The sequence below is a fragment of the Phaenicophaeus curvirostris genome, chromosome 20, assembly GCF_032191515.1.
Source record: "Phaenicophaeus curvirostris isolate KB17595 chromosome 20, BPBGC_Pcur_1.0, whole genome shotgun sequence".
Taxonomy (NCBI): Eukaryota; Metazoa; Chordata; class Aves; order Cuculiformes; family Cuculidae; genus Phaenicophaeus; species Phaenicophaeus curvirostris.
Window position 1 is genome coordinate 13,130,330 of NC_091411.1, and position 14,041 is coordinate 13,144,370.

Sequence of the window (14,041 nt, forward strand, 5' to 3'; positions counted from 1 at the left end):
TCTAGTAATGTGTCTTCTTGAAATACCGGGAGCGTGCCAGCCCAGCCTAAGAGAACACTGAACTAAAACACAGGTTTTATAACACAGTAAGTTGACGAATTTGCAGAATCACGCACATTTCTTTGTTGCTGAGTTCATTAGTTCCCATGTTAGTCCAGATTTATCAAACAAATATTTATTATTGTGACTTTTGTTTTTTGCAGAATAGCGATCTCCAAAAGTTACGGCCCAGCATGTGTGGGCGATGGGAGGATTCCAGAGCAGTCGCTACGTCCTCACTGCCCCCCTGGGGAAACCTGAAGCAGATGCAGAAACGTGTAGGGGTTTTTTTCTTGTCTTGAGTATGAAAGAAATTTCATACTGTGAAAAAGGATTAAAGATTAAGTTCCCAATTGGTTCCTGCGAGGAGTCCTCTCCGCGCCCGAGTTCGGGGGCTCTTCCTGAGCAGCCGGCTCTGCAGCCGCCCCGCGCCCGGCCCGGAGCTGCCGCGGCGATGCCCAGACCAGCGGAGCTGCTGCTCGGAGTCGCTCCGAGCAGACCCCGCCCGCCGGCAGGAACGAGCCCCCGCCGCTGCCTCCGCTCGGAACCGGCCCGCTGCGCCGTTACGCCCGCTCCCGTTATCCGTACGCTCCTTAGGGCTGCTGCTTTCCCACCCGTGCCCGGCGGGGCTCTTGCCGCTGCTCCGCCGGGGAAGGAGGCGAGGCAGACCCGAGGAGCTCCCGAAGCGCCGCGGCCCCGCCCCCCTCGCCGCGGGGTTCCCCGCCCCCGGCCCCGCCCGCGCGCGTCACGCGGGCCGGAAGCGGCGCGCGCTCAGTTCCGGGTGCGCGCGGCTGCGGGAGCGGCGGGAAGCGGCGGCGGGCCGGGCCGGGCCGGGCGGGCCCCGCCATGTGAGACAACCCGACACCGGGTGAGCGGCGCTCCCGCGGCTCCGGGCGGCCCGGCCCGCGCCGCCCCAGCCCCGGCCGTGCCCGCGGCGCCCAGGGGGCGGCCCCGCACGGCGCTGCCGGGGCCCCGCGCCGCCCGGGCTGGGGAGGCGCGGCGGGAGGGACCGGTGGGGAGCGGCAGAGTCGGGGCGGGGGCCGGGGAGGGCCGCGGTCGGGGTGGCAGGGGCGGGCAGAGCTGGGCAGGGCGGCAGCTGCCGCGGGCACCGGCGCTGTCGGTGCTGCCCGCCGCGGGAGCCGGGCTGTGCCCGCGCGACCCCGCCCGGTCCGTCCGCTCAGAGGCAGCGGGGAAGCCGGGGTGTGTGGTTTGATGGGGAGTGACTGAGGTTCACAGAGACATAGATAGGTTAAAATACGTAATAGCGACCAACTCCGACCTGTAAGAAGCCGCTTGGAGCTGTCATAGAAGGTGCGAACGCGTTCTCCCCTGCTCGCCCCGGCTCGCCCCCGCTGTCACCGGGGGTTTGTACCCGCAGTGCCTTCCAAAGCTGCCGGGTGTTCAGAAAAGGTGGATGGTACCGATTTAGGGTCACAGAATGGGTGTATCCTGAAATCTGTGCGCAAAATAAAAGTTTGTGATGATCTTGTAATATCTTGCTAATTTAAAGTGAGCATGCATCATGAATATGCCCCGTAGTTTTATTTATCTCTACCAATACTTTTGTTGATCTCAGTCCTTTCCCGTTTGCCTTCTAGTAACATTTTTTCTGTATTCAGAAATAAAACATACCTGTCGCTGCTTTTGTCGTAACTCACTTCTCTTAAGAGGCAAAATTTAGAGATTATTGGCATTGAGGTTTTTAATCATTGGGTGAAACTTTGTACATCGATAGTTATTTTATTTTCACTCTTTTAATCGCTTCCATACAGGCAAGCAGTTGTTGGGAAGACCATTTGAGAATAAGGGATGAAGGTGGCCCTTGGACTTAAGTTTTTCAACTGCTTGCTTTGGATATTTGCCCAAATAAGAGACTCTTGGGTTTCTTCAATGAAATGCTAAATACACAGTTGCAATCATTTCCCTGCTGCACTGTGCTAGTCATTGAGAATAGGTCTGTGATGTTAGCGGTATCAGTGTGTGTGTGTATGTACACAGATTAATTGGATTTAGTTTTGATGTTGTGAATGCCAGTGAGATAAAAATAAATCCTTTTCCATTTTTATTGGACAGAAGTCTGAATCAGTAGCAGATTTTCTGCAAAAAGTGCGGAGAATTTCTGTCTGAAATAAAGGTGATGCAGACCCGTTTTCAAAGCTATTCTCCAAGGAGTAAGATGACATGCATGCCTTTTATTGTGTGCTTTGATGCAGGTAATTCACTTTTCAAGTTTTGGCCAAACTTCTGTACTGCCTTTGATTCCAATGGGCACTTTTTCAGCTTATTTCACACTTTCCTGAAACATAATGTCCCTCCTAAGTTAAATCTGTGGGTGATTTGTGAGCGGTTAATGTTTGAGGAAATGAGGATTTGAAGTCCTGTTTTTGTTCAGAGAGGAGTTAATTACCTCCACAGCCATTTCTGTTTGAGAGACGTGCTTGTTTCCATAACTTTTTCATGACTCTATTATTAGACCACTAGAAATGTAACTTCCTTCTCATTTAGGGGGTTTTCTGGGTTGGCTTTTGAATCAGTAGTCAGCTGTACTGTAGAGCTTTCAAAATGATACTGGGCTTAACAAAAGTATGGGCAGGGAGTTTATACATAAATGTAGGCTTGCGCTAGGTGCTTCTAATCACATTGGCAGTCTTACTTACCTGTTAGAGGTGAAGCTAACAGAATGATGCATTAGACTGAGCTGGAAAGGGTTTTGAGATCCCTGTAGATGTAAAAGAAGCCATTAATAAAGTACATTTTATCCAACTGGAGAAGCTGCAATGGAACTTCGTGCTGCAACAGAAACATTAACAGAATGTTCTGTTGCACTGCAGCATCTCTTAGGATCTGCATATCAGCACTTTGTTAAACTTCCACCTGAGTCTGTGACATCCACTTACTGATTGTGAGAGATCAGCATTTCATGTTCATGTGCAGCAGTCTCTCCAGTTGTGCTCTCCAGCGTGCCTAAGCTTAAATGCATTTGGGTCAGTTTGAAAACAAAGAATACAAGTTGACCTCAGCAAAGACTGGTTTGTTCTTCCATGGGTAATAATGCTTCTAGAAGTCAGCTCTGTAATTCTCTGGAAACCAAGAGTTCACAGAAGAAGAGTGTAAATGAGAGTGGTTTAGGAAGTGACCTCGTTTGACGGGGCAGACATGAGCAGTAAGACCGTGCACATTTAATGTTCCATTCAAGGGACACTCTGAAAGAAAATGGATGGAACTGTCACTTGATGTGGCCAAGCAGATTCCTGCAGTTTTGCCATCAGCTGTAAAGCCTGTTGCTTTGTGTCCTTACTGTTTTGGTTTTAGCCAGCAGTCGTGTGCGTGAGTTACTGCAGTGAGTGCATGGGGGAAGCATGTTCAGAAAGACAAGAGCTTTCAACAGGCTTTTGTATATACTGTAGTGCTATTATTTATGTGATACCTGTTACGTTAAAGAGCTTTTATTAGTGCTACATGAGGTAGCTTAGAAAAATCTATTTAGTACGCAAAGACTTATTTTATATATTCTTCCATTGGGCTCCAGGAGTTCCCTTCAGTATCAAGTGGAAACGTTCCCCCAGTCATCCTTTCTGTGGTTTAAAGGAGTTGGTTTGAATTTGTAACCATGTATGTCTACCCGTGTCTAGGATTTTAGTGCATAAATTGCATGGAGAAGTGTGAGGTCTACAAGGATCTGGTTTTATTATTTATTATGTGTGTTTCTGGAAAAAGCCTTAGTGCAATAGATTTTATATCTGATTATCTCACTTGAGGTAAATATAAAATAGTTAGGTCTCCTTCATGATCTTTAAGGGCTGGAGAGTTCTTAATAAAACGGCTGCTTGAATTTGGGAAGAATTGATGTGAAAACCAGTGCTACTTATTTCCATCGTGCTGCTTATGTTATTGTGTGTTGTAGTTCCATACCAAATGACCTCAGGTGGTGGGAAAGCAGCTTTTTCTTCTTTTGTTTTTGGTTTTGTTCTTTTTTTTTTTCAAACGACTGTGATATTACAATCCATTTTCTGGCTGTAGGGAAGCTTCTTGTACCTAGGGGGCAGCCTTGCTGTGTGCCAGGATGCATGGGGATGTCCCAGGGCACTCCAGGTTGGCTTCTACAAGAGAACGTAATGCTTTACTGTTAGGAGAGGTGTCAGCTGGTAAAAAGGTAAAAGATTACACAGTCGTTTTCTTCCCTGCTTTCAAGGATTATTTAAAGAGGACTGCCCCTCAGCAGGGCAGTTTTCCTCTGGTACAGCTGGCATTCCTTATTGTGGCCCCTGCAATCCTAACGCCAAGGCAAATGCAAACACAAAGGCATGAGGGTGATGGAGATTTTAGCCCAAGATCTTCCATGGTCGCAGCTGGTGGGTTTATGTTCCTAGGTTAAAATTCTCTAGGATGGTGACAAGTTTTTGCAGTGATGTCTGAAGTTCTTGCAAATGGGGCAGTAAATACAGAGTCCTGCAGAATGCATGAGAGGAGTGCACTGATTTATACACAAACTTGTATCCTTGCTTGCTTTCTCCTATGTTCTGCATGGTGATCTGTGAGGTATCCATCCTTGTGTCAGGCAGCCGTTTCTTTTTTTTAGCCTTAATTTAGGTTATGACCCTCACTTTTCTGTTTTCAGATCCATGCTACAGCTGTAATGGTTTGTGTGTGTTTTTCCCAAGGAACGCATATTGCTGAGCTAACAAAAGAAAACGCAAGGTATCTTTGCTCATACCCTTGTGTGAGTTAAACCGACCATAATTGGTGCCATCCACCTGTTTGAGAGCAGTGAATCCTGCACCCACAAGCAAATGAAATTAAACAGGTGCAGACTTAGAAGCAGAAACCAATACGGCATTGGCAGACACACAGCTCTGTGCTGTAGTTACACGATGCTTCCCTGCTGCTACTGTATGATGTCAGTAAAATTAAATGCTGTGTGTATTTTGTCACCATCTATTCTTGGGGTTTTAAGTGAAATAAGAGCTTCCATAGAACATAATTTTTAAAGTAAGTTTCTTTTGAAGTCTAATGAGAAATACTGAATGCGCGTCACTTTTTTTGAAGACATAGGGCAGTGATCCACTGCTAGTGAATTTGTGCTATGGTCTATGTTTGCTGTGTGAGACCCTGACCAATAAATGTAATGCAGACGCAAAGAGAATTGATATGATTCTTTTGAGTGTGACTGGATCATCCTCTACAGAAATAGACTGGAGACTCAATACAGAGCCCTTCTGAGGCTCAGTGAACGTAGGGTCTAGTCCTGGCCTATACTTTAGAACGAGGATGCATTCAGACATTTTCCTGGATATACGGTATCTATGACAACCTTAAACTCCTTCATCTGCTCAGGCAGGAGGTCTGGGAGAGGAACTATTCATAGACCTGAGGTGTGCCGGACCTGAACCTAACATGACACTGTCCCACAGTCAGGGATAGAAAACGCATTGCTTGTTAACAGTGAGAGCACCTCGCATTGCGGTGAGTTGTCTTCATTCTCACTGCCCCCAAATGCTTGAGTTTGTGTAATACCAATAGAATTGTCTTCATTCTGAACAACTACATCGTGGGCTTGGACCTAAAGAGCACCAGTCACCTCCGTCTGTGGTGAAATATCATGGAAGGTCCTGGACCTGACTTTGGACCATGCTTACATTGTTTTTTCTCCACCTCTGCTAATTCTATAAAATATTATGATATGTGTTAAAGTCATTACATTCTTATTGCTTCGGGAAGCAAAGCTTCCTTATGACTGTCTGGTTAACCGTAGAGATCATTTTTGCATTCAGAACATACAGTGGATGTGTCTAAAGTCAGTTTGTGTTTTAGAATACCTTTCTGCTTCAGTCTAATGCTACTTGCCTCACCCCAAGAGAGAAGAGGTTAGGGAGGTGTTTCAGCTTGGAGGAAGCTGTTAAAAACTGGGAGCAATTATTTGTCTTTTCAAACTGTACTGACCTTCAGGCCTGTTTCAGAAACACTTCAACCATAACTCATATTGTCTTGAAAGGAGAGACAGGATTTTCAAGACAGGAAACTGCCCCAGGTAGCCTGTGATGTGTTACAAGGATCTGAATTGGGAATGTTGCAGAGGGATGACTCAAATTATAGAAATGCAAGAAGTTCTTAAGACTGTACTTTTTGTGTTATATCAATTATTTATACGAACTGCTTTATTGTTGCGTACCTTAAACAGATCAATGTCTTGATTTAACTTCAACGTATGCAAACATTTTTGAAGTGGAAAACTCCGTATTCATTCTCTGCTCTAAACCTGCTTTTTCTTTCAGATTACTCTTTACATCAGTAGAAATGGACAGCAGCAGTTTCATTCAGTTTGATGTGCCGGAGTACAGCAACACTGTTCTGAGCCAGCTAAACGAACTCCGCTTGCAAGGGAAGCTATGTGACATAATTGTGCACATTCAGGGTCAACCATTTCGAGCCCATAAAGCTGTATTAGCTGCCAGTTCTCCGTATTTCCGTGACCATTCAGCATTAAGCACCATGAGTGGCTTATCAATATCAGTTATTAAAAATCCCAATGTTTTTGAACAGTTGCTTTCTTTTTGTTACACTGGAAGGATGTCCTTACAGCTGAAGGATGTTGTTAGCTTTCTGACTGCAGCCAGCTTTCTACAGATGCAATGTGTCATTGATAAATGCACACAGATACTGGAGAGTATCCATTCGAAGATCAGTGTTGGCGATGTTGACTCTGTCACTGTTGGTGCTGAAGAAAATTCAGAAAATCGCAATGGAGTTAAAGACAGCAGCTACTTTGCTAATCCCATTGAGATATCCCCCCCCTATTGCTCTCAGGTGCGACAGTCAACAGCAGGCAGCGATCTTAGGCTGGAAACTACTCCAGGCAAAGCTCTGCGTAGCCGTCTGCAAGAAGAAGGGCATTCAGATCGAGGAAGCAGTGGGAGCATCTCTGAATATGAGATTCAGATTGAAGGTGATCATGAGCCAGGAGACCTGATAGTAAGGGAAAGTCAGATTGCAGAGGTGAAAGTTAAAATGGAAAAGTCTGACAGGCCAAGCTGCTCTGATAGCTCTTCCCTTGGAGATGATGGATATCACACTGAAATGGTGGATGGGGAGCAAGTGGTGGCCGTAAACGTTGGTTCCTATGGGTCTGTCTTACAGCATGTTTATTCGTTTACCCATGCCTCAACACAGGCTACAGGCGTGTCTGAAACCTTCGGAAGCTTGAGCAATACGAGTCCTTCAAGGTCAATGCTGAGCTGTTTCAGAGGGGGCCGTGCACGCCAGAAGCGGGTATCCACAGGTCACTTGCAAAGTGATGTTCAGGGCTTGGTGCAGGGGACTGACAGTGACTCCATGGTGAGTAACCCAGGATATGAAAATACTCCACGGGAAAGGAATACAAGAGGTCATTGGTATCCATACAACGAGAGGCTGATTTGTATTTACTGTGGGAAGTCTTTCAACCAGAAAGGGAGCCTTGACCGGCACATGCGATTGCACATGGGAATAACTCCTTTTGTGTGCAAGTTTTGTGGGAAGAAATACACCCGCAAGGACCAACTTGAGTATCACATTCGTGGTCACACAGATGACAAGCCCTTTCGCTGTGAGATCTGTGGAAAATGTTTTCCTTTCCAGGGTACTCTAAACCAGCATTTGCGGAAAAACCACCCTGGGGTAACAGAAGTAAGAAACAGGGTAGAGTCTCCAGACAGAACAGAGGCATTTGTGGAAGAAAAAGGCGATAATGATGCTTCAGCTTCTGAAGCTATGGATTCTGGTATGGAAATTCATGCCATGTCTAACACATCTGATTAAAATACTACATTCTAAGTGCAACGCAAACAAGCACATTACTAATGTATTCTTAAAATATTTTATTCTTTTAGTAATCTTCAGTGCAAGTATAACAGCCTTTTCCTTTTCCTGGCCTTCTGAAAATCAGTTAGAAATGGTTTCTGGAGAAGATCACATGAATATTCTTTGCTTTTGAAGGAGGCTGGGTTGGTTTTTTTTTTTACTTTTGAAGATGCTCAAAATATAAAGGACAGTGTGCTGGGGAAGGGATAGGAAGAGTCTGCTGAGGTGTCTGTACTGGTTGATAAAGCAAGACACAAATTCCAGTGGACAAAGGTATGAGAACAAGATGGGCAGCTCTGATGGGTACACTGAGGGCTGTAATCTCCTTTATTTTGTTTCTTAAATCCTCTTGGTGGCAATGAGTTACACAGCAGTGGGGAGAGAGAATATTAGAGCTTTGATTCCTTCCGTGTGTCATGATTAAATCTGTTTGCTTTTACTAACTGGTTTTGGTAGTTAGTCTGTTTATATATATAAATTTGCTTTATATATATAAAACACTTTCACTTTTCCTGTTCTGGTTGAAGTGAATGTAAGAGTATGTCAAGGTTTATACTATGTACCACTTTCTCAACTGCTAGGTCTCCACTTAGGATTTAGGACTTCAGACTCTGGGAGGATGGTTTTGGTTTTAAAAGAATGTTGTTTGATTTTCATTTTATTAAGCTATTACTTTGTGTCCAAAAGCGAGCAAAGTAAATTACCTTGTTTTAATAGCTTTGCTTTATAACATATAAACCAAATGCCATAAATCTATTAAATTATGGTTAAATTGTTGAAGGGTTTTGTTAGTTGTCTAGAATGCAAGCTGGACAACCTGTGGTGCTGACCTTTTTATATATATAGAGATAGATATATCTATATATATATGCACATATATATATAATAGCAAACCTAAAAGTAGCATTGTGGTTTTAAATGTGTTTTTACTGGCCTCAGAATCTACCTTCATTTCGTACTGTAGAACCATACCAGGTAATTAAATTTAACTTCATCACTCTCCATGGTTGGTTAGGACCTGAGAGAGGTGATGTCGTTTAACCTACAGTATTTCCAAGCAGTGTTTTAACAGGTCTTTTCACAGAGAGCTGTTTTCAGGTGCACATTGACTTCCTACTTAAAGCTCCAAGTGACGTGTCAGCACTTGGAATTTGTACTTTTTTTGTATAACAAAAACAAATACTCTATGGGAATTTCAAGCAATATGTCTGTTATTTCATGTGTGAGTGTTACAGAGTTGCTCTGACTTCCCTACTATTTTCAGTGGTTGTTTTCTGCATAAAGGAACTGCCAACAACTTTAAGAATACTCTAAATCTTTTTATTTCACCAAATGTTTTTTTAATATGGTGCTAACTTATCATTTAGGTCAGTATAATATATAAAATGTGAAACATGATAGTAACAGTTAAGCAAAAGCAAAAAAAAAAAGCAAAAAAAAAAAAAAACCAAAACCCAACAAACAAGCAAACCCACCCCAAACAAACCAACTGCAACAAAAAAACCCAGTAGCTTAAGAGACCTCAAAAGCACGAACTGGCAAACACTACTGTGTAAAATTCTAAGTGATGAACAGAATTAAATTAATCACTTGCTGCTTTAAATACAGGTTTCATAGAATTGGGCCTTACGTGTGTTTAGCAAATATTGAAAATACGGCTGTGAACGTGCTGTTTAACTTCTGAAATTTAGAAAACGAAAGCTCCTTACTAAATTACAGGAAAGCAAAGAGATAGATTTGCTGTCTTGTAAGGCTTTTCTGGCTACTGTGAAGTTTGGGCCCCCAGGTGCAGTAGCTGTGTTAAATACACTTGTTCGTAATCTTGTGACAGTCTGCAATAAGAATTAGTTTCTCTAAATGCAGATTTGCAGTGTGAGCCCCTGCGGCTCCGCTGGAGTGGCTGCAGTTAAACTGAGTACACAAAGCTCACAAACCGCCGGACCAGTGCAGGGTGGGGAGCAGTTCCTCTCTGTGAAGCTGCAGCAGAACTGTTGTTCCATTGTGGGACAGCGAATGTCTGTGTCTAGGGAAGGAGGTCTGTGTGTTTACCCACTTTAAAACAGGTTGGTGTTTCTCATACTGTTTTTTTTCTGAATGTTTGTTTTAAGTAATTAAATGAATAAAAACAAGTGTTTTGATAAATTAAGTTTGAGACATGCAAAATCCAAGAAATATACCATTATTCTTAACTGCTTGTCCTGGCCCTGTGCTATGGTGCCTTTGGCATGGCTTTTTACATGGAAGTATGACTTGAGGACTGCAGGATATGGGTACTGATTTTATATTTCTTGAACTTCTGTGTCACAATCTTAACATTATTTAAATCTAGTTCTTTGTATTTGTAAATGTATTACAATGGTTTGAGTTTACCAAAGAGTGACTTATCCAAAATTGTCTCTGACAAAAGCAAACAAAACCAACATGGCGTTGATTGTACAGGTTCAGGTTCAAAACATGGTGATGGGACTGTTAAGGGGCAGGAAGTGATTGCTTTTCCTACAGAACCATGGTTCAGCAGTTTGCAAGTTCTGCTGGCTCCGCGTCGCGGTGATTCGCCATTCCCCCTGTCCGCTGCCAGCAGTGTAATAATTCCCAAGCCATAATGCAGTACTGTAGAATTCAGCTGTGCTTTGGAGGACACACCTGCCCGCAAGCCTCGGGCATTGTCGAGCGTCATATTCACACGTACAATGTTTGTGACTCTGGTAGAAATTGAACTGCAAAGCTGGCAGCAGCAATTGCATTGTGCCTTGCCACATAACGGTCTGCCAGGACTACCATTGCCATGAAACACGGAGCACCACCTGATGGGAGTTCATTTCACAAGCCCACCAGAGCAGAGTTCACAGGGCTGTTCTGCGCCGATGGTGGAAGCGCTGTATGGTGTCTGCTCTCCATACAGGCCTCGTTAGCACAGAGCTGTTACACATTTCATTTACAATAAATGCAGAAATCAATAAAATACGTGAAGGAATATTTGACAGCAAAATAAATCCTAAAATTTATATAGGCTGGTTCATAGTTGAGTCTCTTCTTAATCTACCTTTTTAATTCTAGACAAATGTGAAAGCAGTGACAGTGTCCTTCCCTCTAGATGTTTAACCTGTTATGACAAACTGTGAAAAGAAAGGGTTTTATACCTTTGCTGATGTTTGTGGTTTTTAACAGTTATTTTAGTTTTCTTAATCAGTTATCTTCCACATCATTTCTTTTAAACTTGTAAATACATTTAGACAATAGCTTTGTAAATACTTAAGAGTGTATCAGAAGTTCCATTTGGTCAATAAGGCCTCCAGATGAGCTCTGCTCTTTAGTGTGAAGGTTTTCAATAGCATAAGGACACTGTCGGTTCACTGCCCAGCAGAACACACCGGAGGCCTGGTTTGAGGGTTCTTCATGCAGTCTTCCCAAGCATAAATTCACGTTCCATGCTGAAGCCTTTGGTTTACTTTTAGACAACACAGTAAAGTCTCTTAATACTTGTAATATGTTCAGGCTGAATTATAGAAAGAACAGCAGGAATAAAATCAAGGGCTGGGAAAAGATTGAATGAGCTTTACCTTTAAGTATATATATATATCTATCTATCTATCTTATTTGAAGTTTTGTATTAGTTTACTGTGATTCTTTTATTATCATTTTTCTAAACAGGTTTCACGTGAAACCATTGAAAGGGACTCAAATATGCAACACCTAATCTATTTTCCAAGGGAATTTTACCCTTGAATGGTGCTTTTTGACTGGTCAGGGTTATTTATTAAATTTTATATTTGAAAGTATTTGGGGAATTATGTAAATTCTTTATATGAATCTGTTTATTTCATGAATTGTAACTTTCATAATACTCAGTGATTGAATTGGAAGTTCAGTAAAGTCATTCAAAATGTTCAAAGTTTATAATCTGTGTGCATTTTACATATATTTTAACAAGTGCCAGAATGGTCGTATTTAATATTGTAGATTTAATACTACTTGCACATCCCTGTGACAGCATTAACTTAAGTTTTGCAAGTTTACATTTTAAAAAAAAAAAAAGCTAATCAAACAAGTGAGCCTGGGCTGCTGTTCCTGTGTTTCTTCAGGGGATGTGAAGCCAAGTGTCAGGACCTGAGCGGGTTTGTGTATCATCTGTGGCGGTGGCTCTGGCTGTGGCAGACAGCTGCGGGCTCCTGTCGGCAGTGCCACCAACAGCCTTCGGACTCGTGCTGCGAGCTGCTGGCTGTCCCAGTAGAGGTAGAGCTCTTGCACGATTTTAACAGTGTTGCTGACTGAAAAATTGTATTTTTAAATAACTTCTATTATTTGTATGGTTGTTCTTCATGATAAATAATTGAACAGTTTGAATGACTTGACTTGGTGTTATTATCTTGCAATATAAACCGGTAACCTCACAACTCTACACTTCATCACCATGTGAAGTAAATGAAGCTAGCTAAGCTGATGCTGTAACAATTAATAACTTGCCATTAAGGATTATTTTATAGCATGTATTTTAAAATATTTATTCAAATGATATTTTACTCTTGTATTCACTTTGTTTTTAGATTTGTGACATGAATATTTCAGTGCTGCTTTATTTTGTTCTGATGAATTTGTTTCTTGCTTGTAAATTGCTTTTTTTATGGTATAAAGTCAATGGGAATTGCTGTTTGTAAATTAAAATGCTTCTAGAGCAAATCCGTGGTGTCAGTGTCTGCATTTTGGTCTCTAAACACTAAAAGACTTGCATTTTAGATGCTTTTATTGAAGTGTTATCAAAAGTTGTAGTTTAATACTTATGAATGGGGCAGAGTTTGGTCAAGGTCATTAAAGAAAAATTGTACTTTTATGACAGCTCATGCTTCTATGTCCGCTGTGTGAACTAGCTGGTAGCTTCACAGGACACTTTCTCTGTCTGTGCTTTCCATATGAAGCTGCAGAGATAAGAAAAATGGTGGTAGCATAACTCAGATCGTTTTAAGGTTTAAAAAATGTCTACAGACGATCAGAATAGTTCTGATATCTAATTATCACGTAGAAATTATTCAGGTTTTTCTTTAACTCGCTTTTTTCTAGCTACCCTTATGCTGCATTTTTACTGCATAGTATTCTAACACCATCCAGTTCTGCCTGGGGTTGCATCACTGCCTTCGGGCAGCTCTGGTTTGTTTAAAGTTGCCATCCACGGCAATAATTAGAGTGCCATAGTACAGTATGTGTGGTTAAACTTCAACTGGCCAGCTTGGTAGGAGTCTGTCCCAAATAACTTGGAAAATAGTTCAGGCTATTCCAGCAGATTCCAACAGAAGAATTGTGTTGCGTAAACTAAACTTCTTTTCAAAGCGCTAACTTGGTAAGGCCTGAAAAGGGTTTCCTCTAAATCATTTTCAAGCAGTGCTGACAGACGATGTGCACTCATACATGTTTGGTTATTGAAACTACTTCATAGTTCATAATTTTAAATAAAAAACAGCTTTTTGATCCACGATAACACTCCCTGAACTGTATTGGAACTACTTTCATTTGGTTCATTTCTGTACTTTAGTACCCAGTGTAACTTGCTTCCTGTAGTTTCAGTAGAATAGATATTGTAAGCAGGGACTTATCTCTGTTTTGTGGATACTCACCACTCTAAAGCTGCTCTAGCTGTAGCGTGTAGATGCTCTTGTGATGCACAGATTGAAAGGATGTTGTCAGCACTGCTGCATCTCCTTTGCTGGAAATTACCATGTACGTAGCAGAGTCAGCAGAAGGAAAGATGTGGCCATTCCCATGCAAAGCCCTATGTGGGGATGGGATAAATGTCAGAGGAGAGTAGAATTAAAAACAACAGTGGAAATGTTGACAGAAGTTTTCTCAAAACCCTTCAAGAGATGCAAAGTTCTGTTACTCTGAATAGAATATTAATTAATTACTAACAATTTCAGTGTCAATTTGTGCCCAGTGCCAGTAAGTATATTGTTGATGCATTTTGACGGCTTGCTATTTTTAAATGCTGTTTATAATAATTTATAATCTCCAGTATCCATACAGGATGGGGGTGAATGAACTGAGAGCAGCCCTGTGGAGAACCGTGGGGTGAAGAAATTCCTTACTGTGAGGGTGTGAGGCCCTGGCCCAGGTTGCCCAGAAGAGTTGTGGCTGCCCCGTCCCTGGAGGTTTTCAAGGCCAGGTTGGATGGGGCTTG

The 14,041-nt window shown here is 42.5% G+C and overlaps 1 protein-coding gene across 1 annotated transcript; it reads left to right on the forward strand.

Annotated features, from left to right (window-relative positions):
• The first annotated feature begins 1,453 nt into the window (after positions 1-1,453).
• ZBTB34 (zinc finger and BTB domain containing 34) lies at positions 1,454-12,281 on the forward strand. Its single transcript, XM_069873457.1, has 3 exons — positions 1,454-2,252; positions 4,658-4,737; positions 6,312-12,281. The coding sequence occupies exons 1-3, from the start codon at positions 2,247-2,249 to the stop codon at positions 7,831-7,833; spliced, it is 1,608 nt and encodes a 535-aa protein (XP_069729558.1). The 5' UTR covers positions 1,454-2,246; the 3' UTR covers positions 7,834-12,281.
• The last annotated feature ends 1,760 nt before the right edge of the window (positions 12,282-14,041 follow it).